The 27,163-nt window shown below is 40.8% G+C and overlaps 1 protein-coding gene across 1 annotated transcript in view; it reads left to right on the forward strand.

Annotated features, from left to right (window-relative positions):
* Positions 1-27,163, forward strand: part of ADGRV1 (adhesion G protein-coupled receptor V1) — a 654,157-nt gene that overhangs the window by 248,920 nt on the left and 378,074 nt on the right. Inside the window, exons 58-66 of the mRNA XM_082259824.1 lie at positions 388-570; positions 2,693-2,872; positions 5,310-5,474; positions 7,337-7,454; positions 10,008-10,131; positions 18,561-18,699; positions 20,018-20,203; positions 24,898-25,130; positions 26,766-26,914. Of these exons, the coding sequence (XP_082115950.1) occupies positions 388-570; positions 2,693-2,872; positions 5,310-5,474; positions 7,337-7,454; positions 10,008-10,131; positions 18,561-18,699; positions 20,018-20,203; positions 24,898-25,130; positions 26,766-26,914 (1,477 nt within the window). The remainder of the gene's footprint in view (positions 1-387; positions 571-2,692; positions 2,873-5,309; positions 5,475-7,336; positions 7,455-10,007; positions 10,132-18,560; positions 18,700-20,017; positions 20,204-24,897; positions 25,131-26,765; positions 26,915-27,163) is intronic.

Here is a 27,163-nt window from a genome sequence, read left to right on the forward strand (position 1 = left end):
CACTCTCCAGTTTTAGTAAATCAACCCCTATATGTCAGTTTTGAACCCTAGATGTAGAGAGAACAGTTGCCTTGAGTTTTATTTCCAATTCCCTACCAGCCTGTTCTCATAGAATTCTTTAGGGTCCTTAATATACTTATATTTTACAATATTTTTCTTGTAAACTTTATGCTAAGTGATCCTACTGTGCATATTCATACTGCATTTTGTTTCCCTATGTATTTATATACTGAATGATTGCCCATTTGAACTTGTAAAATCAGGTCAAGGAGCAGATAAACTGTTAAAAGCTCACTGTCCCATTTACCCTCAGTGGAACTGTTTAACATTGTAAAATATTCTTACTGTTGCTTTTGTGCTATAAACATACGGTTATGTGTTTTCCAGACTGTAAATGGAGCTGTGCTGGCTTATGAAGTTCCACCCCCACAGAATGTACTCAGGCTCCCTGTTGTCAGACAAGCTGGAAACTTTGGCATTGTCACTGTTTACTGGGAAGCTCTGCCAATCACTGCGAGTCGTGATGACTTCACGCCTTCTTCGGGGAATCTCTCCTTTTCTGACGGACAGGTCTGCACAACTGTTATACATACACTACTATCAGAGTGCTGAAACAGCGCCCTCCTTAGGACTTGCTGTTCTCCAGCAAATATTTAAATTATTATAAGACATCCAATTAGCTGTTAAATGTGCAATTTATAAACAAAAGTGACAGGTTTTGTAAACAAATGTTTTATACAAAGACATTTTCTATATAACCCATAGGACTACAGGAAAGCTCATCATACTATCTGATTGTACAATCTTTGGACAATCAGCTTTGCATGTGTCAAAACTTTATTAAATAAAGTAGGCCCTTGCGCTACATAGCTGTTTGTAGATTAAAAGGTGATTTTACAGTCAGATTGTATTATGTGTGGTGAGCTTTAAGGGTAACTGCAAGGGTAGGATAGCTTTAAGGATAGCTGCAGCCAGATTTCATTCTGTGCTCATTAGACACTTTTCAATGCACTGTCTATTGAGAGCACAGCCCTATATGGCAAAACAGTTCATCCATACAGTATATTTTAAAATATTAGTAGTATTTGTGTGAAGAAATGGTTAACTGTACTGTGGGCTAGGTATAGGTGGCAGATGAAGTGTTAGAGCAATGTTTCTCAACCATTTTTTTCAGTTATGGCACCCTTTAAAAGTATACTAAATCTCGAAGCACCCAACTATAAAATGTAAAAAACTTAAATGTTTCTTCAGTGGTAAACCTGAGCCTGGGATGCTGCACACAACCACCTTGTAGAAATTAATTTCACATCGGAAGCCCACCTCTACATCAGAGGTCCCCCCTCCTCATTACAGTAGAGTCCCCACTATATATCAGAGGTTCCCCTGCCCATTACAGTAGAGTCCCTGCCACTCCATCACATCAGAGGTCCCTATCACACCATAGCCCCACCTTCACATCAGAGGCTCCCCATCAGAGGCCCCAAGTACATCAGAGGCTCCCCATCACATCAGAGGTTCCACATCATGTCAGAGGTCCCCCTATCATATTAGAGGCCTCCCTTCACTTTACAGGCCCCCCATCACATCCAAAGCCCCCAGTACATCATAGGACTCCCCATCACATTAGAATGCTGCCGTCATAATGCTGTCCTTCATAACATCAGAGCCCCCCCCCCCAATACAGCAGAGGATTCTCTAATAATGAAATCCCTTAAGCACATCAAAGTCACCCCCATAAATCAAACGCCCTCTGTACATGAGATCACCCACTCACACAGTCTCCCCACAACAGAGCCCCCTCTTCATATCAGAACCCTACCTTTTGGCTCCAGCAGCACAACAGAGGCTGGGAGGGGGAGAAGGACTGAAGGAGGTGGACTTCTGTCTTCTCCCAAATGCTGAGACCTGCCCTGGTTCCTGCATTGCCATGATGCGGATGAGCCAGCCACCATCACCATAACAACGAATTACATAACGAATGTACCATGGCCCTAGAGCAATGATGGAAAACCTTGGCACCCCAAATGTTTTGAAACTACTTTTCCCATGATGCTCACCTACACTCACAGTGCATGAGCATCATGGGAAATGTAGTTCCAAAACATCTGGGGTGCCAAGGTTCACCACCACTGCCCTAGAGCGTTAGTGTTTGTTATGGTGCTGACAGCTGGCCTATCTGCACCATGGCAACTCATACCACTGATTCAGTGTAAACTGGGTCTCATACCCCTTGATTGAAAAACAATGTATTCAAGTAGCAATAAGTAGCTTAAATAGGTGTTAGATGGAAGCACAAGGGTGGTTAGAATGAAAATCAAATTTTTTTTGCCACTGAAAGCCATTCGCCTTTATCTGCTGCATCAGGATTTTACCACCAAAAACTATCTAACAGATGCACACATTGCAAAATTATCTGTGAATTACAGTTGTAAACTGTAGGTGATGGTGTCAAGACACTTCTTGCCCACTAGAGGGAAGCGGAATCCACGTATCGTGAAAAGCTTTAGAATGTGTAGTTGATGTTATTTGGAATATGTGACGGGTCACAAGGATACGTAAAGATTAAACATGACTATTGGCCAGCTACATACACAGGATCATAGTGTGATGTTTTTAATTGAAGTGTTTGTTTTTTTTGTATCTTTCAGACCATCTTTGTCCATATAATAATGCATATTTTGTTTTTCTTTAGTCGGCAGGAATAATAGAAATTGTAATAGTGGATGATACGTTCGTGGAGTATCTAGAAACATTTAATGTTTCACTGAAGCGAGTGACAAATAATGCCAATCTAGGAAATGAAATTACTGTTGTGGTCAACATTCCACCAAATGATTCCCCTATTGGATTGTTTGGGTTTGAAACCAATAGGGTAAGCATGTCACATATTTGCCCTATATGTGTAAGTGTAATATAGATCTCTAACTGATGACATAGATCTACATGCAAGATGATGGAACATGTGTGTGCGCGCAGATGAAGGCAATGCCAATTATTATAATAAAAGACTAACTAACTTTTTTTAAATTTACTATATTCATGATACCACTTTCAACACAAGATCGAGGACAAGAGATTTATTCCTCATAAAGAGATTACTTTATTTAAAAAAATGAATAGGCCCCTTTTTATGATGAAAGTGATGTAATTGAAAAAATACAATATTTGTGATACCACAAAAAATAATCTGGGTACAAACCAATTATCTCAGTGTAATGTAACGGAAGCTTTGTGCTAGGCTGCATGCCCTCCCCATATTAAACTGCAATGTGGTGGGGTAACCCATTCCTGCCCATACCCAGGGGAGGTTCTCTAAAATTACTGGGATGGCACAGGCTCCCCAGGGTACTTGCTGCACCGGATCGATTTCCTATACCTCACCCCTCTAAGGCCTTGTTTATACTTGTGGTTGGAGGCAGAAAAAATATGCGGTTGAACCACAGTTTTGCTGCATACCAACTTCCTCCCCTCAAGCTGCAATTGACAGCAGACGGGGGTGTTTACCCACTACAGCTGTGTTTGCCGTGTCGCAGCAAAATTGACCTGACTTGTAGCTATACATTCAAGTTAATGCGGAAAGGTGGCAAAAGTCCCATAACAACAAGCAATGTATGCAGTTGCACCGCTTTTGTGGGCAAAAATTGGGTAAAACAGGAGGTGAAGAAAAGTTGCATCACTTCTTCACTGCCTGTCAGTAGCCTCTGGAAATGCAATCTGAATGCAGATTGGGCTTCAGAGGAAAGAGAGATTTAGACGTCTGTCTTAATTTACCCCGATGGTCACTCTGGGAGACCCCTGGCCTGGCTTGACCAGTAGTCCTAGCAGTCGGTTTCATACTAGCTTCAAATCATACAGCAATAAATTCAAGTTGCAGTGTCTGTTTCCAGAGGACATCCCCATCTTTTAAGGTTAAGAAAAGGAGGAGTCAACACAACAAAAGCCTTTTAATAATTTACCAAATGCAGATACAGTAATTACATATGGACATACTTCATACAGAGAGAATGAAAAGAGTCGAGAGTCGAGGAGAAGCCCAAAACTACAGAAGTTGCCCTGAGTCCAGCATCTCATGCAAAGGGGATGCATGCAGTTCCAAAAACAAGTCCTGCATCTTCCACCCATGCTTCCCTCCTAAGGAGCATCCAAACAAAACCTCAATAACAACATCCAGCTGTAGCTCAGCACTCAGACCCTCCATAACCACTGAACCAGATTTGTGGGGAAGAGGCTCTTGCCATCATCAACATGGGACAAAGTGCTTTGCCGGGGAGGTCCCCCATGACACGAAAAGCCCCCTCATCGACCGGCCTCCCATAACCACAGGACCAGGGTTGTGGGGAAGAGGCTCTGGCCAACATGAGAACATGAGACAAGGTGCTTTGCTAGGGGGGTCCCCCATGACAAGGTACACACCTATGTGGGGGCATGTGGCCTGGTATCGTTTAGGAAAGAGGAGAGACACACGATCCCCCCTTCCTTTTCTGGCCAGGCTGCATGTTGGTATGGATTTTTCTTGTTTTGCCCCCCTAAAATCCATATCAGATCTGAAGGGCATGGTATAAATTGTGTGTGTGTGTGTGTGTGTGTGTGTGTGGGGGGGGGGGGGGGAGTTGGATTTACACTATTCCTGTTCCCCTAGTCACTGTTTGTTAGGAAGCTGGCGGGTGCTTGCTTCCTAATACCCAGGAGCCTTGAGCAGGAAGCCATCACCGGCCAAAAACCCATTAGTTTGGCCATTTATACAGGCATCTCCAACAACTGCATACACAAGGCAGAGGTATCCCTCATATTATTTCCCCTTCTGATTGAATGTTCCTAGTCTAAAGTGTTGGGCTAATTTCTCTATTGTATGTTCTTTAATTTTTCTGGTCGAATGCTCTGGCTATTTTCTCTTAGGATCAAACAATAAGGGGATTTTAGTACATCCACCTGGTGAAAGGCAACAGATAGAAAATAGGCTATGTGACAACACTAGCTACAACAGTTCACACAGGGAAGATTTCTGTGATATATGAAGATTTTGTAGTATGTATATGTATGAATGTGAGTTAGGGACTGTAAGCTCCTTGAGTACAGAGACTGATTTGAATGGACTATATATTGTATATGTAAAAAGCTGCGTAAATTGTCAATGCTATAATAAATGAATAAGATAAAAGTGATAATCATTTAGCCATTTTGCTGCCTAATTATTGAATAATGTTAGTATACTATGCAGAATGACTTCATTCACTTAATTTAAGTAGTGATATTTTGTATTTACTGTTGAATCAGTTTTAAATGTGATCCCATATTGCTGATTTTTTTAGGTGCTGATTTCTGAACCTCAGAGAATAGGTGACCCAGCTGGAGAAGTGACTCTAACAGTGGTGCGGAGTCAAGGTGGTCGAGGTGCAGTGAAAATGATCTGGATAGTGGAGGAAGCTGGACAATATGACCTAAGCCCACTAAATGGAACCCTAATATTTAATGAGGTACAGAAAGTAATGTGAAATCCTTTTAATGTAATGGATATATTGGCAATAAAGTCTTTATACGTGATATATTCCGCAGACAAATTATTTCAGCTGAGTGAATAGAAAAAAAAAAAAAAGAAAAATCTTTCTTTAAAAAAAAAAAATATTTCTAAAGTATGAATTGTCTTATTAGGTGATATAATGGGTCCTTTGTTGTGCAGTGCTACTGGAGTGGCTTATATAACAAACCTGGCATTCATATAACAAAGGATAGCTTTTATCATACAGTTGTTTGGCGTGTACCGAAGCTTATGTAACAAGTCAAACTGTGACAATATATCATTGATCGAGACAGCAGAGCCAGAGGTTTATTTTATTTCTGGCTTTCCCACTTTCTGCTAAATATGTACATAAAACAGCCTTGGAATTTAGTCTTTAGTTCAATTCAAAGTATTTTGTAGAACCCTATTGTTAATAAATATTTTGAAAGTTCTTGTGATGATCACCTTTTCCACATGGACGCTGATGCCATTATTCTTACTGTATATCTTATGTTGCTGCTAGTATTAAGTGCCGGGTCACACTTGTGCGATGCGGGAAGGCTGCGAATTCGCAGCCTGTTCCCGCATCGCAAACGCACATCTGGCAGTTCACATTGCCATATGCGATACGCTGGGGGTGTCAATGAAATGTTAACGACACCCCCAGTTTGATCGCATATCGCAGTGCGATCTGACAGTTCGCACAGGATCGGATCGCACAAGTGAGAACCACTGTGCGATCCGATCCTGATGCGGCTGAAAAAATGCCTCATGTGCGACTTTTGTACGGGTGCAGTGCAAATTTAGCCATACAAAGTGTATGGCTGAATTCGCACTGCACAGCCGATCGCATGTAATGAAGGAGCAGTGCGCTCCGATATTACATGCAATCGCCGCACACGCGGAAGTGTGAACCGGCACTTATAGGGAGCCTTCAGAGAATTTATGGCTTAAATGACTGTGGTTTGTCCTGAAAGAGTATGGATGCAGTCATCTGGCTTACCTGAATAAATCTATATGGGACTTGCAGACTGAACTGGTGGTGTTTCTGCCCATTTGACTTGGGGATGTTGCTAACCTGTGAAAAAGAGACGGTGAAGCTTGATATTGACCAGGGTCTCCAAACTTTCTAAAGAGCAAGTTTACTGTCCTTCAGACTTTATTGGGGCGAAATGTGGCCATTGGGAGTACAAAATGTCCCACTATCAGTGGAAGTAAACTATTCCCCATCATTGGTATCACTGGGAGGAATTGTGCCCTTTATTGGTGTCCTTTCATTGATATCATAGGGAGGAATTGTGCCAAATCACTGGTGTCATGGGGCCCCATTGTTGGTGTCATTGGGAGGAACTGTGCTCCATCGTTGATGTCATTGGTAAGAATTGTGCCCAATCTTTTTTGTCATTGGGAGAACTTGTTCCCTTCATTTGTGTCAGTGGTTGAAATAGAGCCCCAAGAGCCAGATAAAAGCAAGCATAGGGCTGCATCTGGTCCCCGGGCCGCAGTTCGGAGACCACTGATCTAGACCTAAGGCAGCCACTGTTGTACCAGTGGCAGGGGTTTAAAGCCCACAAATGCTCCTAAAGTGTTTGTGGAGGCTTTCTGTGCCACATGATCTTTGGATAAGCGTCCTTATACACGTTAAGAAGGTATTAAGGTTCCTAGATTCTGCTCAGTGTCCCAAATCTCAGTCTGAGTTTCTTTTTATAGGTGAAAATAAGAATTCAGAACCTTCCAAGAGGCATCCAAGTTCCTATTCTTTTATATCACATGTAAAAAGCTCTACTAATATACTTTCTTTGAGGTTTATAAAACAATATGTCATATTTGCATTTTTAGACTGACACCAGAAAATCCTTTACGCTGAAAGCAATTCAAGATGGCCTTCTGGAAGGAATGGAATCATTCAGCATTCAGTTGGTGTCAGCCGACTATTCAGTCATCTCTCCTGTAGATGGTAAATTCCATGTTATGTTTTCAAGTTAATAGAGACATGCTGTTTACAAGAATCTCATTCTTATAAAGACATGCACTTACAATGGGTTTGTCTTTGTCACCAGAGCTACCATAATCGGCATACCGGGAGTCCTCTTAGGGGATGGGGTGCGCCACAGGTTAGCTTTCTAACACTGGTTGTCTAGGACACCCATTAATACACCCAAATTAGTAGCTAGTTACAAGATAGATATCAGCAGGGGACGCTGTTGTGTATACTGACAGTGCTGAACACTTCCCTATTGTGCCCATTAGACATGTGTCAGGAGCCTGCTATTGTAAATGCTGCTTGACATTGTAAAAGCTTTAGAAAATTCTTGCCCAGTTATATGTACAGAGCATATTGTAAGAAGGCAAAAACTCTTCTAAAATTGATGACTGGATCTCCTGTTGTTGATCCCTAGCATGATCTTCTTGGGAAGACTTCCTACACACTTAAAGGTAGCATTATGAAGGGGTATAAAAAAGTTGGATGGGGGTCATGATTTCTGACAGGCAGGGAAGGCATATGCCGCAAGTCCAGTACAAATTATGTATGTTGGGCCCTCAGTTGAGATACTTTCTGTCCATACCTTAATCACAGTGGGACACTTCACTGGGCATTATATAGCTGTCTGCTTCTTTTTCAGACTTGCAATCCCAATGCCTGCCTGGGGGAAGTCTTTCAACACCCAATTCCTTTGCAGCTGATATGTGACTTAATGCAAAAAGCTAATGCTGGAAGATAGGAAAATGTGAAGTTTGTTAAAGGAAGCTAAATGATAGAGATTATTTATGATGATGGCATGGTATTTTGTCTACTATGTTATATAAAGTGATTCTATATCATTTTTACAGAGCTGTATTCATCTCACAAAATACCTCCTTCCTTACAATTACAATAAATATCCCTTTCAATCCCCCTTTTTTGAATATATAGTTTATGTGAAAAGGTAAGTTACATAGTAATAGTAATTTGCATTTATTATTTTTATACATACAGTAGGAGCTTGGAAAGCATTGCACCCACGATCGGTGCTTCATGAGTGCAATGCACAGGCTTCTGCAGACCTTCTGCAGCCACTGGTCTGCACCAAGGTACCACCACACTTGTGTTTCCTTGCTATGGTGACAGCCAAGACAAGTAGTTTTTTCATTCACAACTTCCTGTTAAAGAATGAAGCAATTGTGCAGGTTGAGTGACGCACAGCCACACAGTTTAAGGGTGGGGGAGCTGCAGACTCTGACCATGCTTTATGTTTCACCACCAATCACAGCAAAAAACTTTACACATGCCCTTATATTCCATAGGAGACTCACCCTACCATAAGGAGACATAAAACAGTTGTGCTTACCTCCCAGGCTAGAGGTTCTCAGTCTCATTCTGCTGGCAGGTATCACAAAAAACTCAAAGGATAATGCATGTTGAAAACAGGGCCATCTTGAAGCTAGCAGACAAATTAGGCATCTGGTTGAGTGGGCCCCCAAACAGCCAGACAGAGGTGGGGCACAGATTTGCCTCCATGACAATGAAGAGACTGTTGTTGGTGACCAGAGGTGGCTTTTTATAAGTAAAACTTTTTTAATTATACTTTTTTCTTAAAATCTAACTGTAATGTGTGCCAGGTGCAGTCCCTGGCATCATACTGTAAAGATCATACAGAATACATTCACCAGGAATATTTTTTCATTTCATTTACAGCCATTGTTTGGCTGCCTATTTTGGCTTCATGCACACTGGATGTTTGGCCTTCTCTCCTAATCACCTTTCCTCCTGGTCCCTGGCATTAAATGAATTAACGCTAACTAAGTGCTAAACACGCCTAGTGTTAACACGTGTTTAGACACGTCAAGTGCCAAAATTCTGCTGCTCGTGGATGCACTGACAGTAGTTTTTTTCTGCCTCCAAACGCCTTTTTGTACATGGACACATAGGCTAACATGCAGGGACCTTTAGAGGCAGAAAAAAATAAAATGAGGCCCCTAGCATTACAATTGTCCAGTGTGTGTGAGGCCTTATGCAGGGTCCTGAATGAACAGTTAGTAACCCTGGCATAGCCCATAAAATAAATCCATATAATTATTAAGTTGCCAAAAATGTTTCTTATATATCCACTAAATATTAAATCCACTCAAATGTGATTTTGCACTTCTCAAGTGGTGAATCACTTATGGGAACACAGGAAAGAGAATATGGTGCTATGCAGCTTATATAAATAATCCATATACTGTATTGTTGTATATACTGTATCTCATAAACCCCTATTTTATTCACAGTAAAAAAAATAGAAAACTAATCAAATGTTTAAACTGAGAAAATGTACCATCTTTTTAAAAAAAAAAGGTCATTTAGAAATTGAGGGCAGAAACGGGTCTAAAAAAAGTTGGGACAGTGAAACAAAAATATGGGTTTATGAGATTTGCAAACCATTGCATTCTGTTTTTATGTAGATTTCACACAGCGTTTCAAATTTAAAAAAGGGGTTGTACAGTTGATGGACAGTATATTTCTGACTTCCGTCTTATTGCTTTACAGGTACAGCCACTGTTGTTATTGCTGGGGATGTAGGAGCAGCTGGTATAGTTGGAATAGCCCCATCATCCCTTAATGTTCTGATTGGTGAGCCCTCTGGGAACTATAATGGAACAGCGCATATCAGGTATAGGAATCACTGTGATCAATATAATTTGTTTAGAGCTTCTTCTTAGGCCGGGTTCACACTGATGAAGCCGCGGGTTCAGGCCTGGGGTCTGGTGCGTGTCTGTTCACTGTTTCCGGTGCGAATCAGGTTTGAACTTTTGCCTGTATTTGCTCCTAAACTGGAGCCAAAGACACACAGGACCCTTTTCCAGTGCACTCCGCGGACACCCCAGAGCTGTGTGAACTGGCTCCATTGAGAGCCGGTCACACTCTCCTGTCATGTGAATCAGGTGTAAACCCAGCCGTAATCCAGTGATTAAAGTACATATATTACAATTTCCTAATCACAAATTGGCCGTTATGAAATATGGTAAAGTACAATGTGCTAAATTCTGTCCATAGCAACCAATAGAACCATCTTTCAAAAATTGAATTGCTGTTTAAACTTATTTTTTAATAAACCTGAGTATTTCCACTTTCATAAATATGTTGTGCCTCTCTGGGAACATAGAGAAAAAATAATGTCTGACACATGTCTGTCCAGAACAGGGTTTCTAAACTAGGGTTCCTCCAGAAGTTGCTAGGGGTTCATTCAGCAATGAGCCATTTCTGCCTTTCAGATACATTCTCACCATTGTTCTTTTTAGCTGCATTTATCTGTAAGAGGGTAATTCTTCCCAATGACCTCAAGTGCTAGGAACATTCTTCCCACTTACTATCACACAATAATGTATCGTGAGTTGTAGATATATTAATTTTTAGCAGTGGTTCATTGAGACCAGAAAGTTTATGGAAAAAAAAAAGAAAGTTATTTCAAGGCTTCCACTGTGTTAAAAAGGTTGAAAAAGGCTGGTATAGAACATAACAATTTATGTGTTTAACGTTTAACCACTTTCCGACCAGCCGCCGTAGTTATACCGCGGCAGGTCGGCCCTATTACGCAAAATGACGTACCTGTCGTACCTGTAGCAGTAGCAGTTAGTGGAGGTGCGCACGCCACTGGAGGAGGAGGAGCCAAACAGCAGGTCCCGCAATCGCTCCCTATTTAGACAGAATGGCGGTCTGCCGAAGTAAACGCGGCACACCGCTGTTCTGTCAGTGATGAACACAGGGATCCTGTGTTCCTCCTATTTAGGAACACAGGTCTCTGTTTTCATCCAGTAAGTACATCCCTCCCACAGTTATAAAGCACCCCCTAGGCACACATTTAACCCTTTGATCGCCCCTGGTGTTAACCCCTTTCCGGCCAGTATCATTAGTCCAGTATTAGTGCATATTTTTAGCACTGATTACTGTAGCAATGTCACTGGTCCCCTCAAAAGTGTCAGTTAGGTGTCCGATCTGTCCGCCGCAATATCGCAGTCCCGTTAAAAAAGTAAAACATATTGTTTTGTTTTTTTTTCAGAATTGTCGCTCTTTTTTTGTTTATAGCGCAAAAAATAAAAAGTACAGAGGTGATCAAATACCACCAAAAAAAGCTCTATTTGTGGGGAAAAAAAGGACATCAATTTTATTTGGGTACAGAATCAGATGACCATGCAATTCTTAGTTAAAATAACACAGTATCGCAAAAAATGGCCTTATCATTAAGGGGGTAAAATCTTTCGGTCCTTAAGTAGTTAACTGACACCTTGTAAAAGTGAAATTCATTGTTCTAGAAAGGGCTCTAAAAATATCTTCACATTCAGTTTACTGTACAGAAAACATTCTGCACGTATAGAATTATTCCCTGTCTTTAAACACAGCCTGAAATAGATGACCATGTCTTAAAACAATGACAAATGTAAATTCTTTTGATGCTACATTGTTCCACTACTAACCTTTTATTATACAGGTATGTGCCAATCTCATGTATAAATAAACAATATATATATATATATATATGTATATGTATGCACAGTCCTGACCTATTTTGGATATATATATATGTATATATATATATCCAAAATAGGTCAGGACTGTGCAGGCCAGTCAAGTTCCTTCACCCCAAACTCGCTCACCCATGTCTTTATGGACCTTGCTTTGTGCACTGGTCTAAATCATTTGGTGGAGGGGGGATTATGATGTGGGGTTGTTTTTCAGAGGTTGGGTTTGGCCCCTTCATTCCAGTGAAGGGAACTCTTAAGGTGTCAGGCCTGCACGGAGCCCTAACCTCACCCGGACAAAACTCCTTTGGGATGAATTAGAGACTTCGAGCCAGGACTTCTAGTCCACATCAGTGCCTGACCTCACAAATGCACTTCTGGAAAAATGGTCAAACATTCCCATAGACACTCCTAAACCTTGTGGACAGCCTTCCCAGAAGAGTTCAAGCTGCTATAGTTGCATAGTTGCAAAGGGTGGGCTAACTCAATATGGAACCCTACGGACTAAGACTGGAATGCCATTAAAGTTCATGTGTGTGCAAAGGCAGGCGTCCCAATACTTTTGGTAATATAGTGTTGGTAATATAGTGTATACAGTATATATATATATATATATAGATAGATACATGACATTGGCTCAAATAATAAAAGGTTAGTGGTGGAACAATGTAACATCATAAGATATTACTGTGCTGCATGGAAAGTCATACTTTGTCATTGTTTAGGAAACACAGTCATCTATTGTTGTGTTTGAAGACAGGGAATAATTCCAAATGTACAGAGTGTTTTCTGAACTGAACATGAAGATATCTTTAGAGCCCTTTCTAGAACAATGAACTTCACTTTGACAAGGTTTCAGTTAAACTTTAAACACATAAATTGTTATGTATATACACCTGTGTATGTGTGTATATATATATATATATATATACACACACAGAGTGTATATACACAGTATCTCACAAAAGTGAGTACACCCCTCACATTTTTGTAAATATTTTATTATATGTTTCCATGTGACAACACTGAAGAAATGACACTTTGCTACAATGTAAAGTAGTGAGTGTACAGCTTGTATAACAGTGTAAATTTGCTGTCCCCTCAAAATAACTCAACACACAGCCATTAATGTCTAAACCGCTGGCAACAAAAGTGAGTACACCCCTAAGTGAAAATGTTCAAATTGGCCCCAAAGTGTTAATATTTTGTGTGGCCACCATTGGCCACCATTATTTTCCAGCACTGCCTTAACCCTCTTGGGCACGGAGTTCACCAGAACTTCACAGGTTGCCACTGGAGTCCTCTTCCACTCCTCCATGACGACATCACGGAGCTGGTGGATGTTAGAGACCTTGCGCTCCTCCACATTCTGTTTGAGGATGCCCCACAGATGCTCAATAGGGTTTAGGTCTTGAGACATGCTTGGCCAGTCCATCACCTTTACCCTTAATTTCTTTGGCAAGGAAGTGGTCGTCTTTGAGGTGTGTTTAGGGTCGTTATCATATTGGAATACTGCCCTGCGGTCCAGTCTCCGAAGGGAGGAGATCATGCCCTGCTTCGGTATGTCACAGTACATGTTGGCATTCATTGTTTCCTCAATGAACTGTAGCTCCCCAGTGCCAGCAGCACTCATACAGCCCCAGACCATGACAATCCCACCACCATGCTTGATTGTAGGCAGGCAGGATACACTTGTCTGTGTACTCCTCACCTGGTTGCTGCCACACACTCTTGACACCATCTGAACTAAATAAGTTTATCTTGGTCTCATCAGACCACAGGAAATGGTTCCAGTAATCCATGTCCTTAGTCTGCTTGTCTTCAGCAAACTGTTTTCGGGCTTTCTTGTGCATCATCTTTAGAAGAGGCTTCCTCTAGGGACGACAGCCATGCCCACCAATTTGATGCAGTGTGCGGGGTATGGTCTGGAAACTGACAGGCTAACCCCCCACCCCTTCAACCTCTGCAGCAATGCTGGCAGCACTCATACATCTATTTCCTAAAGACAACCCCTGGATATGACGCTGAGCACGTGCACTCAACTTCTTTGGTCGACCATGGCGAGGCCTGTTCTGAGTGGAACCTGTCCTGGTAAACTGCTGTATGGTCTTGCCACCGTGCTGCAGCTCAGTTTCAGGGTCTTGGCAATCTTCTTATAGCCTAGGCCATCTTTATGTAGAGAAACCATTCTTTTTTTCAGATCTTTAGAGAATTCTTTGCCATGAGGTGCCATGTTGAATTTCCAGTGACCAGTATGAGAGAGTGAGAGCAATAACACCATTACAATAACAAACCTGCTCCCCATTCACACCTGAGACCTTGTAACACTAAGGAGTCACATGACACTGGGGAGGGGAAATGGCTAATTGGTCCCAATTTTGATTTAGGGGTGTACTCACTTTTGTTGCCAGTTGCTTAGACAATTATTGGCTGTGTGTTGAGTTATTTTGAGGGAATAGCAAATTTACACTGTTATATAAGCTGTACACCCACTACCGGTACTTTAAATTTTAGCAAAGTGTAATTTCTTCAGTGTTGTCACATGAAAAGATATAATTAAAATATTTACAAAAATTTGAGGGATGTACTCACTTTTGTGAGATACTGTATATATATTTGACTTTTTAATTAACCACTTTACCACCGGAGGATTTTGCTGTCTTCCGTCCAGGCCACTTTTTGCGATTCGGCGCTGTGCGACTTCAACTGACAATTGCGTGGTCGTGCGACGCCGTACCCAAACGAAATTTACGTCCTTTTTTTCCCACAAACAGAGCTTTCTTTTGGTGGTATTTGATCACCTGTGCGATTTTTACTTTTTGCGCTATAAACAAAAAAAGAGCGTTTATTTTGAAAAAATAACAATATTTTTAACATTTTTTTTATATGAAATTTCCCCCAAAAAAGATGTAAAAACCAATTTTTTTAAAAATTTTTGGCCAATTTGTTTTCTGCTACCTATGTTTGGTAAAAAAAATCGCAATAAGCATATTTTGATTGGTTTGCGCAAAAGTTATTGCGTTTACTAACAAAGGGAAAGATTTCTGTCATTTTTGGTGTTTTTTTTTTTAACGTGTAATGGCGGCGATCTGCGATTTTTTTGCGGGACTGCGACATTGCGGCGGACAGATCGGACCCTTGACTGACATTTTTGACACTTTTGGGGGTACCAGTGACATTACTGCAGTAATCAGTGCTATATATATGCACTGTTACTGTAAAAATGACACTGGCAGGGAAGGGGTTAATTTTATTGGAGAGGGAGGGGTTAATGTATGCCTGGTGCTTACTGACGTGTGGGGGGGGGAGGTGACTGAGTGAGTCATGGACAGATCGGATGTTCAGCTATGCTGAACAGTCCGATCTGTCACTCCCTGTCACTATGGAGATCCGCCCGCTTGTGTTTACACAGGCGGGCGGATCTCCACACTAGATCCCCGGCGATCGGGGCAGAGCAGCGGCGATCGCCGCTGCTCCTCCCCTGGCCCGACTCCCGCTGTGAATGAAAACAGCGGGAGCGAGCCTCCGGCGGCGCGCCGCCCAGAAGGGGGAGTGTCTGACGACGTAGTACTACGTCTTCAGACGATAACGAGCCACTCTGCCACAGTAATATTACTGTGGGCGGAGGTAAAGTGGTTAATATCATTAATTTAAATGAATATGAATTTATTGTCGCACGTTATTGGCACCTTTGGGCGCAAGAATAGCTCAAGAAAAATGTAACCCTTTAAGCTCTATGTATGTCTTCACACTGGTCCGTTATGCTTCCGTTATGTTAAAAATCCTGCTTGCTCCATCTTTGGTCAGTTAAAAAAAATGCACCAAAAACGCACCTCCCCATTGAAATGCATTGAAATGCAGCAGCAATAACACACCCATGTTATGTTTTGATGCAGTTTTTGAGTCACATGACCTAAAAAAAACACCCCAAAAGCAGAATAAAATGGTGGGAAAAAATTGGCAAAATCTCGGTTAAATCGCAGTTAAATCGCTGCAAATAATGTAAAATCATGGCTAAATCACTGTGAAATTGCAGCATAATCGCATGCATTTTCGATGTCATAGCACCTTTTTCTCTTATCAGTAAAATGCCAGTAAAACCATTTTAGCCTGATATGTTTTGGCGGCTGAAATTTTGGTGCATCTCTAATATTTTTTCATTGTGTGTTTATATGTATAATGATTGAAATTGAACACACATTTTATCTGATTACATAATTTGCTATAGTTTGTCACAGAGGGGGAGCTTTTACATATGATTGGAAATCGTGCAAGCTGCATGGCAGATGGCGGTGTGTGCTCAAAAAGCACACCCATGTAGACTACAGTTCACCTGGTACAGGGAAGCACAGGGGTGAGGATCTGGAAAAGCACAGAACACTGAACTCAGGAATGGCAGGTGAACAGGCATGACACAGAGTACTAGTAAGAGATACCTACAGCACTTAAGTGAGGGCTCACGGAGAGGAGAAACAGAAAAATAGGAGAATCTCACACCAGTGGGAGGCTGAGCTTACAGAAACACAGGGGTAATGATATGTATGAGGAACACTGAGGTGCACAGGAGCCCAAGGAATATAGGTAGAGGATACAGTTGGAGTACACAATGACTGGGGGGACCCAGCCTGCTCGCCTACATGTACTAAGGTCCAGAACTGAAGGGACCACCTGGTCTTCTCCAGAGCTCATCAAGTTGGGGGTTGCCCTGCAGGTAATTCCCAAGGTGACGTTCTCAGACTCTTCCAAGCAGGCAGCTACTGCGAACTATGGGCTAATAAACAGGCAAGAGTCCCTTGCAGCACTGAAGCAAAGGGAATACAGGACAATAAGGAATAAAGCCTGAGCTGCTAGGAAAGACACAGACACTGGGAATGGGTGGAAGTGCACAGACACACAGGACAACTATGAGTGAGCAGTAATGCAAAGAGACAAGAATTAGTAAGTGCAAGTAGAAATGAATGGGGACACTAAGCATAAAACAGACTAGAAATACACAGGGAGACACTGAAGCAGACTGCAGACACAAGTAATGATATATAATAGCAGGCAGAAACTCACAGGGGATCATGGAGGTGCAGGGAAGCTGAAAGCTGGCAAAGGTACACAAGAAAAACAAGAGTTACAAAGACACTGGAATGCACAAAATGTGCAAGGATACAACAAGTTGCAAGTAGGAACACACATTAGTCACTGAGGACAGACTGAAAGATACTGGGGTTATGGCGATTACACTGGAAGGCACTGGGAGATGTTACATGGAACAAAGGGGTCAGACTACAGGATCACTAGGAATCTTGGGGTCACTCTTCTTGGAAAGGTAGGGACACAAGGAAGCACTGAAAGATTAGGATAGGATTCTTCTCTGCTAGGAAACACAAGATCCACTAGGACTCTTCTTGGGAAACACCGGCGGGACCTGGTGCTAGGAACATTAGCTGTTGCTTAGACAATTCCTGAGCTAATGTACCCAGCCTAAATAGAAAGGGAGATGCCCTGGCTGGGCTTGTATCTAATCGGATCAACTGCAGGTGGTTAACCGGTCTTAAACACACGTCTTGTGGGATAAGAGGTAACGGCAGAACCTTGCAAGTTAAAGCTATGGAACTACATGCACCATCATGTCTGCTGGTCTTGGGGAATAGAGGTGACATATCAGCAACAAAGCTGTAGATATGTGACATAATGGCATAGGTATAATAAAGTTACAGGTGGCGGTTCATTGAATTGATGGAGAACAAACTACATTTAGGATGCTGATATAATAAAATAAAAATTACAAAAAGTGCAATTTAAATCCTTATTAGACCCGCTACTACTGCTAGCAAGGCTCGAAGCATCCTTGAATTTTCCTCTCCCTAATGGAGCACTGGTGCCTTCTTTTCTTTTTTCTCTTTTATATACATATGGTTCCCATAGTTGGTTCTACTTTTTTTCTTCAGTTGTTACATATGCAAACAAGCCAGGAATGTGGTACTACAGCTGAAGAGGTTAAGCAATATGTACCAAGGTGACAGCTCATGGTGCAACTAATTCGCCCTAAGGACTTTTTTTTCAGCTGACCACCAAACCTCTGTGAATAATTACAATGTCATGAAGACCAGACCTAAACTGATGTCATGAAACAACCCTCAACCATCATTTTGTGAACTATTGTTCACCCTAAAGGTGATTCTCCTTTTGAGTTTTATGGCCATCAGCTGACACTTTGGTTTCAATACTCTCTTTGTTGCTGAAACAAAATTATTTGTAAATTTGGACACTTTTGTGACATTAGCTAGAGACCGTTTTTCATTCAAAGGGGCTTGTTCTGTAATAGTAATAAGACATTTTGCTGCCTATTCCATCCACTGTTTTATCTCTGAGTGTCAGGAACATACCGCAGAATTTTCAGATACTTTATTGGTTTGGCCAAGGAGGAGCGATTGTGTAGGAGCAGGTGAGTGTTCTCTTTGGTGTGTGATCTCGTAATCTTGTACACCCGTAGGTGGTACAAGAACATGTGAAAGGTTGTTATGATTGTAGAAGTTTGAAAACTGTCAAGGAAGAAATCTTTTTTTTTCTGATGTTACTTTTTTTTCTTTAGTCTTATTCGTGGTCCTGGGATTTTTGGAGAAGTGACTGTTTATTGGAATATAACTCCTGCTTACACAAGTGAATTTGTTGAGACATCAGGAATGGTTACACTGAGAGACAAGCAGTCAGCTACTGTCATCAGTATACAGGTGTGTGTAGGTAAATGTTTAGAGTATAAGTTATACATTAAAATGGATCAATTTGTCTGGTTTAGGAGTACCAGTTTTTGGTTTCTTCCCCGAAACAACTTTATGTTATTAGAATGAATAAATATCTAGTTTATACATTTTTAAACCAATGTTTTATTTGTATATTTTTTTACTAAATGTCTAAAGTCTTTGCATTACAAATTAATTGGCCATACACACTATACAATTGTCTTTAGATTTTTTTCCTAAGTGTGTATCCAGCTTAAGTGTGTAGTGTGTTTTTTCCTAGTGTGTATCCAGCTTAAGGCCCCTTTCACATGGGCTTTCCATTCAGATCCGCCTGTCAGTTTTTCAGGCGGACCTGATCAGACGCTCCATGCACCTCTATGGGGCAGCTGATGTAAACGGTGACATCTCTACTGACACCCGCTGCTATCCGATCCAATGTGTGCCATGAAATCCAGATGTATGGAAACCCTATTTTCCATCCGTCTGGAGGATTGGATCGGATAGGACTGGATGAAACACAGGCTGTCCGTTTTCATCCGGTCTCCCATAGAGGAGAGCGGGGCTCTGACAGCTCCCTCTCTGCAAAGTAATTGGAGACGGAGCTGTCATCTGCCTGCTCAGCAGGGATCGGCGAATCTAATCCCGCTGAGCAAAAGGGAGTCTGCCGGAGAAAAGCCTGTGTGAAAGGCCCCCAATGGTTATCTACATAGTCAGCACAGCAGAAGCTGATGCCAGCTTGCTCACTTTGTCTGATAGTGAATAAGTTACTGTGAACAATCATTTAAATGTTTGTGTGTATATTAAGTTTGAGTTGTTGAGAACGGGAAACAACAGGCTTTTTTAAAAAAAATATTAAGGTTACAGAGGAAAATATGTGAAATGAAGGCTCCTATAGCTCCTCCTGCTGGCTAGTAAGATTATATAATATTCATATTCAACATTTCATATTTACCTGACAAGAAAAAAAGATGTATTTTTAAAACTGTTGTTTTTTTTTACGGCTCTGATCATTCTAAGTAAAAACAAAAATCGAATACATTCCTTAAAGTTCTGTAAATAGAAATCAAATCTTTCCTGCTAAAACATAATTTCCAAAGATGTTTGCTCTTTCATTGTTCATTTCCCTGTTTCATTAACAGTTATAACACTTGTAGATGGCAAAAATGCTTTTATGCAATGTTGCTTTACTACTATTAAAAACAATATTGATGCAGTAAAATGTGTTGAAATCAAGCAACTATAGTACAACAATATTAATATTTAGTGTATTTTAAACTGTTATTTCTTGCACCATCTTGGTTTCATGTAGGCTGTTGATGACAATGTACCCGAGGAAAAAAGCATCTACCAGTTGTATCTCAGCAAAATCAGTGAAGGAGGAATTATAAATGAATCTACTCGATTTGCAAATGTTACCATGGCTTCCAGCGATCTCCCATATGGATTGTTTCAGTTTTCACAGACATTGTTACAGATTTCAGAAGAAACACAATGGGTAAAAAAAGCATTGATATATTTTTACTATAGATTTAAATGATGCCTTATTATAGCCAAAGTGCATTTTTTTAGATAAAAGATATTGTCACCTCTACATTTGATTGGAAAATTAGTTGTAGCCACAACAAAACTGATACAGTTGTGTTTACTGACAAAAAAACATTATATACAATATGATAGTACCCTAATAATTAAATGATCACCAAAAAGCTAATACTAAGTAATTTTCAAATATCCTGACTGTAAACCCAAACATAACACCAAATTGTAGAGTTGACTTCAACCCATCCCCCAGGTATAACACTGTTAACCTACCTTCGCCTAAATATACTCCAAAGTCGCTAGTTGTCAACTGACTTTGATATAGGGGCTTCAAATGCAGTCTTTGATATTTCTAAAGGGCTGTATATAATATTAAGTGAATGTAATGCTATAGGAAGCTATTAGAAATGGCAGACTACAACAGGAGATGGCCAGACATTATGTGCATGCTACAAGAGATGGTCAAACATGAGCTGAATGCTAAAGGAAATGGTCAGAGACTGTGAACAAACTAAATACATTGATGGAGAAAAGTTTCACTGGATTGAAAAGGCACCAAAACCTCCTGAGAACTGGACTGTAATGCATCGTTTCCACTGAGCGGTACGGTACGGTTCTGTACAGTTCAGTACTGTTCGGTACGGTACACCTTCATCAGGCTTGCGTTTCCACTGCCAACAGTACCTAAGCTCAACAGTACCTCAACAGTATTGCTCCACCCTGTTGGTACGGTACTAATGTGCTTGGTACCCCAACGAAAGGGTACCAAAAAAAGTGCTACGGTACGGTTCAGAATTAGGGTACCATTTACAACTTTTGACAATGGAAACAGCAAAGATAGCGTACCGTACCGAACCGAACCGTACCGTACCACTCAGTGGAAATGAGGCATATGTTACAAAGTGCAACATATGGCCCCCTGGCCCAAGGTTGAGTTAAAGGGCCTAAACCTCACTTCTGATCTCAGAAACCTAGTGAGGTATGGGAGAAGAGAGCACAGCACTTCTTTAGAAGCATCAGTGTAAACCTTGTTAAGCTATTGTTTCTATAGAACTCTATTCTTTATGCTCACGCTAGGGTCTCTATACCAGCATGGTAAGTTCATGACCCTGGCTTCAAGCTGCTGCTTTTGAATTTATATTCTGTACAATGCTCCTCTTCAGCTTAGTAAAGAATAAAGTGGAATTTTAGTCAGAAAATAAAGTCCTGATTGATCACTTCAGCCTGGTGACTTTTTCAGGTATACCTACTGTATGTAAAACATTCAAAATAAGTGTCTACACTGTTTTAAATTTACTAATATACTGTCTCCCCTTGCTCTGCGCATGCCCAGTTGCTCTCCATTTTCAGCATTTTTAGGCACTGCTGAGTTTGTGGAGGCCCATCTGCTGACACTCCATACAGGAGAATTAAACCCTCCTATCCTTTACAGCCAAGAAAGCTGCCTGTTTTATCTGCAACTGCCATGGTGCTGCACATTTGATCAGTTATGACACCAGCCATTTGATGGTTTGACAGTTTGGTTGAGGACACAAGCAAATGTGACATTTAGACATTCCGGCATTCCAGGAATGTAACTGTTTTTGAAACTGTTAAATCGATGGCTTTAGTTCTGCTTTATGATTTACTGCTGCTCAGAGCCTCCTGGCATCAGTAAAATGGCTGCCTCCAGCAAGAATAAACAGGAGCAATTCTGGAGGCAATTTACAGCACACTAATTTTGGTAGCATAATAATAATGTGGAATGTATGTTTCTTGCTAAAGAACATTATTTTTATCAAGTTGTTATGATTAAAGTTCCAATTTAAAGCAGAAAATGTATTTAAGTGTAACAGTGGTTTAACAAAAATGTTATTCACAGAATGGGATTAGTTAATGTAACACTCTAGCATAACATGTTTACCACTCTATTTGCACTCACCACTGACGGTTACTTAGTAGTGAATCCTGGTGGCTGCTACAAGTAATATGTTATGTATTCACCTCAATTTATATCTCCCCTGTAATTGCTCAGCAACAAACAGAGCAGTATTTCGAATTTATACCACCTATTAATGATACTGCTGTTTCACCGAGAATGCACTGATTTTGTCCCTGTTATATAAATATCACTGTATAAACTCACTAAGACCCTGCAGAGAATAATGAGATAGATAGTCATGTTATTTAAGCTTAAAAGACTCTTGTGAACCCTCTCAGCAATCCAATTAGTTCTGCTACTGGTCTCCGGTTTTAAAAAAGGGTAAACATAATTGTATATGCTGTGCTTAGGTGCTGCCTACTCTCAGCCTGCTGTTTTAACTATTTTCTTGCTATTTGCCTGAAGATAAGACACAGAATTTAGTACATGGACCCTTCACTCTACACACTGTAAGACTGATGTTAATTTTAGAACACTGAGAAGAACTGCATATTACACATTCAATAAAATAAGGCCAGCTGTACTATGAAAACATATTAGAGCTTAGCCCCTGGATCACAAATATTGCCCAGGTGAATACTGACCGAACCTTATGCTGGGTGTGACTGTACTCCATAGCCTGTAAATGCTGCAGCTGGATTGGACCACTAGGGAATCCCCTTACTCCCAGGCAAGCTGCTTTCTCTCCTCTTCCCGTTCTGCTCAACTCATTCTGACCTTTTAATTTCTTCTCTTCTTTCTTGTCTCTTCCTACATGGATGCCACCAAAGGGGTATTTGGGTCTCTCCCCTTTTTTTTTTTCCCTTCTTTTTATAAACTTGGGTACATGTTATCTACAGCAATGTGCAACCCTAAGGCCGCTTTCACACTTGCGGACCGTTCAGATCCGCCTGTCAGTTTTTAAGACGGATCTGAATGGATGCCCCATGCATCTCTATGGGGCATCGGATGTCAGCGGAGACATGTCCGCTGACATCCGATCCGATCCTGTCTGTCAAATACGGACGGATGGAAACCATATTTTCAATCTGTCTGGCGGATCGGATCACATAGGATCAGATGAGAATGGACAGGCGGTCCATTCTCATCCGATTCCCCCATAGAGAACAGCAGGACCTGACAGCTGTGTCTCCGCACACAGCGTGGAGACAGAGCTGCCATCCGCCTGCTCAGTAGGGGATCAGCGGATCGATCCCCCGCTGAGAAAAACGGAGGCCGCCGATGGAGCGGCAAGTGTGAAAGGGGCCTTATTGACCAATGCACAGTGTTTGGCTTTCATGTCACAAATTGATTGGTTACTATTTAGTGGCAATGGGAAATTTGCTTCTACTGGTGCACTTTGCTGTGTATTCAAGACTTCGTATGCTGTATGCTTCTTTTGATGTACTATTTGCACTCTTTTAACTCTGAAAATTCAATAAAACTCTTTGAAAAACAAAAAATATCAGCACCTAACTCTTTAATTGGTCATGTGCAAAGTTTTGTTTTCATTCAAAAGCTCAGGTACTTCATGCATATAAAGGTTCAGTATCAGCTAGCATTGTACAGTACAGTGAACCATGCTCAACCCCGGAAGAGAAGAATCTGTAATATCTTCACATTTTTAATGCAATGCTCGTGTAAGAAATGTCCCTGAAATTAATTGTTACCCAAGGACAACTGCATTCATACACTTCTATTTGTTAATGTCTTTGTGATGCAAATTCCAGGTCTGATGAAACATCCTAAGGGGAACTGTAGTAAGGATCCAGCAAGCACCACTTAAATATCATATTGTTAATTTGATATTTTATTATTTCAATCATTTGTATTACATATACCCAGTTTTTACTTTGCTGAACAAAATTAGTATTATAGTATTTCATATGAAGCTTCTACATGTACTAAATCAGGCCGCTGGTCCCATTGATTATTATTATCATTATTATGCAGGATTGATATAATGCCAACAGTTTGCACAGCACTTTACAAAAGAAAGGGAGATACAATTGCAATGCAAATCAAGTCAACAAGGTTAGGCATTGAGGAAGAAGAAACAAAGACACATACTATACATTGTACAAGACTATTGAGAAGAAACAAGAACCTGTTTATTTAACGAGGCAATATAGCTGCCATCATATGTGCAGATAATTACTATGCTACTATAATTACTATCAATTCATAGAAGCAAGAGTTTAAATCTTTATCAAGATAATATTATTTACATTTAAGTTGTTGTTTTTCACAGTTATATCTAAAAAATGTTGTAAAGACTATAGTATCTCTTTAAAGTAAACCTGTGCTGTACAAATCAACAGGTTATCTTAACATCCCCTTCTCCCGGCAGCATGTACTTATATAAGGCTTTCTCATGTTAAGTAGTGAGAGAATGTTCAGTTCTATGTAAAAGCCATGACGAAGGGGGAAGTCACGTGCTATACCTGAATGTACTCTTGCTGCCTGAAATGCAGAGAGAAAGGGAGGTAAGTTCTGTTGGGAAAGGAGAGTTAAAATCATTTGGTGTATAGCTTTTTATAGCAAAGCACAGGTTTACTTAAAAAAAAAAAAATAGGATCACATCAGGAAATATGAAATCAGTTCAGAATGGAGTTGTTGCATATATCAACCAATCAGAACTGGTCAAAATTTGTTTGGTAGCTTTTGTCAACAGCTTAAACTTTATTCTTATTTTCTTTTATCCAGTTCTAGTGAATCAGCCCCTAATTTTTTATCTATGTTATTAACAGATAAACATGACAATCTCCCGAATAGGTGGAACATATGGAGATGTTCAGCTGATATATCAAACCAAGAACGGGTCAGCACTAAGTGGCTTGGACTATACAAATACTTATGGAGAACTTCTGTTCAAACCAAATGAAACAATGAAAGGTCTTTCTATAGAGATAAAAAATGATGTTCTACCGGAAGGTCCAGAGGATTTTTTTGTTATCATTACGGAGGTGAAACTTACAGGAAGGTAAGACATTTAACACACACACACATACACATACACACACAGGCACACACACATATACACACATAGGCACACACACACACACACATAGGCACACATACACACACACATCATTACGGAGGTGAAACTTACAGGAAGGTAAGACATTTAGCGCACACACACACACACACACACACACACATAGGCACACACACATACACACACATAGGCACACACACATACACACACATAGGCACACACACACACATAGGCACACACACACACATAGGCACACACACATACACACACATAGGCACACACACACACATAGGCACACACACACACACATAGGCGCACACACACACACACACACACATAGGCACACACACATACACACACATAGGCACACACACATACACACACATAGGCACACACACACACACACACACATAGGCACACACACACACACACACACATAGGCACACACACACACACACACACACATACACACACACACACACACACACACACACATACACACACACACACAGGCACACACACATACACACACATAGGCACACACACATACACACACATAGGCACACACACATACACACACACACACACATAGGCACACACACACATAGGCACACACACACACACATAGGCACACACACACATAGGCACACACATACACACACACATACACACACATAGGCACACACACACACACACACACAGCAATTGTATTTGCTTATACAGGAAAAGGGAGTTATCAACATACAATTTATTTGGACTATTGGAAAGAGGCATCTTTACTATCTCCTACAACTTTCCCGCATACCGTTGCTTTCCAACACCATCGGTAATCATGACATATACTCCCTTAGAAATATGCTTGCATGTGGCTGTATTAAATTACTCATAGGCACAATCCTCCTAGAATCCAAGGCTATGGTGTTTATTTACTATAGGCAAACCCGCTGTGCACTAGGGGAAGCTCTGCTGATTTCTATCATCCAATAATGTGAAAGCAAAAATTATGTTTTTTATTTTCCTTGCATGTCCCTCTCAGACTTTACAGCGACTGCACTTCCAAGTGCACTTGTAGTGCTTGAGTGTTTGAGTGGGTGACTAATGCTACAACCAGAAGAAAAAGATCCATGGGTCAAGTTGGAATATATTGGAATGGTATCTGAGTTAGCTAGCTAATCATGAAGCTTGGAAATTAGAAAATGTATGTACACATGAGTATTTTATTTTACACTTACTCAGTAAATTCATGATAATTAAGGTAAGAGCTATACTAGTGATCAAATATTTTTTCCATTAAGAGATTTAAAACAAAAACTAGCAATCCTGCCAGATTTAAAAAGAAATTCTGATTCAAGATTTGTGAAGGCAACTTTGATAGTCAGGTTACTGGCTACCCATGTCTCATATCTGCACTCTTCTACATGCACTCTTTGGCAATGAACACTTCCAGGAATGTCAGATACCTCTGTCCCCTTCCACGATCCATGGTTCCATCCTCTAATCCCTTTGTCACTACAGGACTCAGCAGTGATGTAGGGGTGGGAGGATGAAGCCACTGTGTGAGGTGGGGAATACAGGCATCATCAGCTTAATATGTATATAGTAATATTTTTCTTTATACAGGGGCTATGACCACACAATTAGAGAAAACGGGCTACAGATAGATCAACCTCCTCTGATAGGAAACAGTTCGATGGTACGAGTCATTATTCTTCCTAACGACAATGCAGAAGGAATTATCGAGTTTGATCCAAAGTTCACTGCAGTCCAAGGTATTTATATTTTTTTGTGTCCTTGCATAGTGTTGCCAATAACTCAGTACAGTTTTCAGCCTCTAAAGCTCATGATGAACACCTCAACATACTCGTCTGCTTGTCAATAGAAAGTAATCTTCCTAAACCAATGGCCTGATATAACCCACTGTAATGTTGCTCCAGTAGGAACAAACATGTGATCCACATATTATAAAGTTGATGTATATCATTCAATGCGGAAGATTGCAAATGTGAAATTCACCACTC

The sequence above is a fragment of the Pelophylax lessonae genome (genome assembly GCF_965119305.1).
Source record: "Pelophylax lessonae genome assembly, chromosome: 1".
In the NCBI taxonomy this organism is placed as follows: Eukaryota; Metazoa; Chordata; class Amphibia; order Anura; family Ranidae; genus Pelophylax; species Pelophylax lessonae.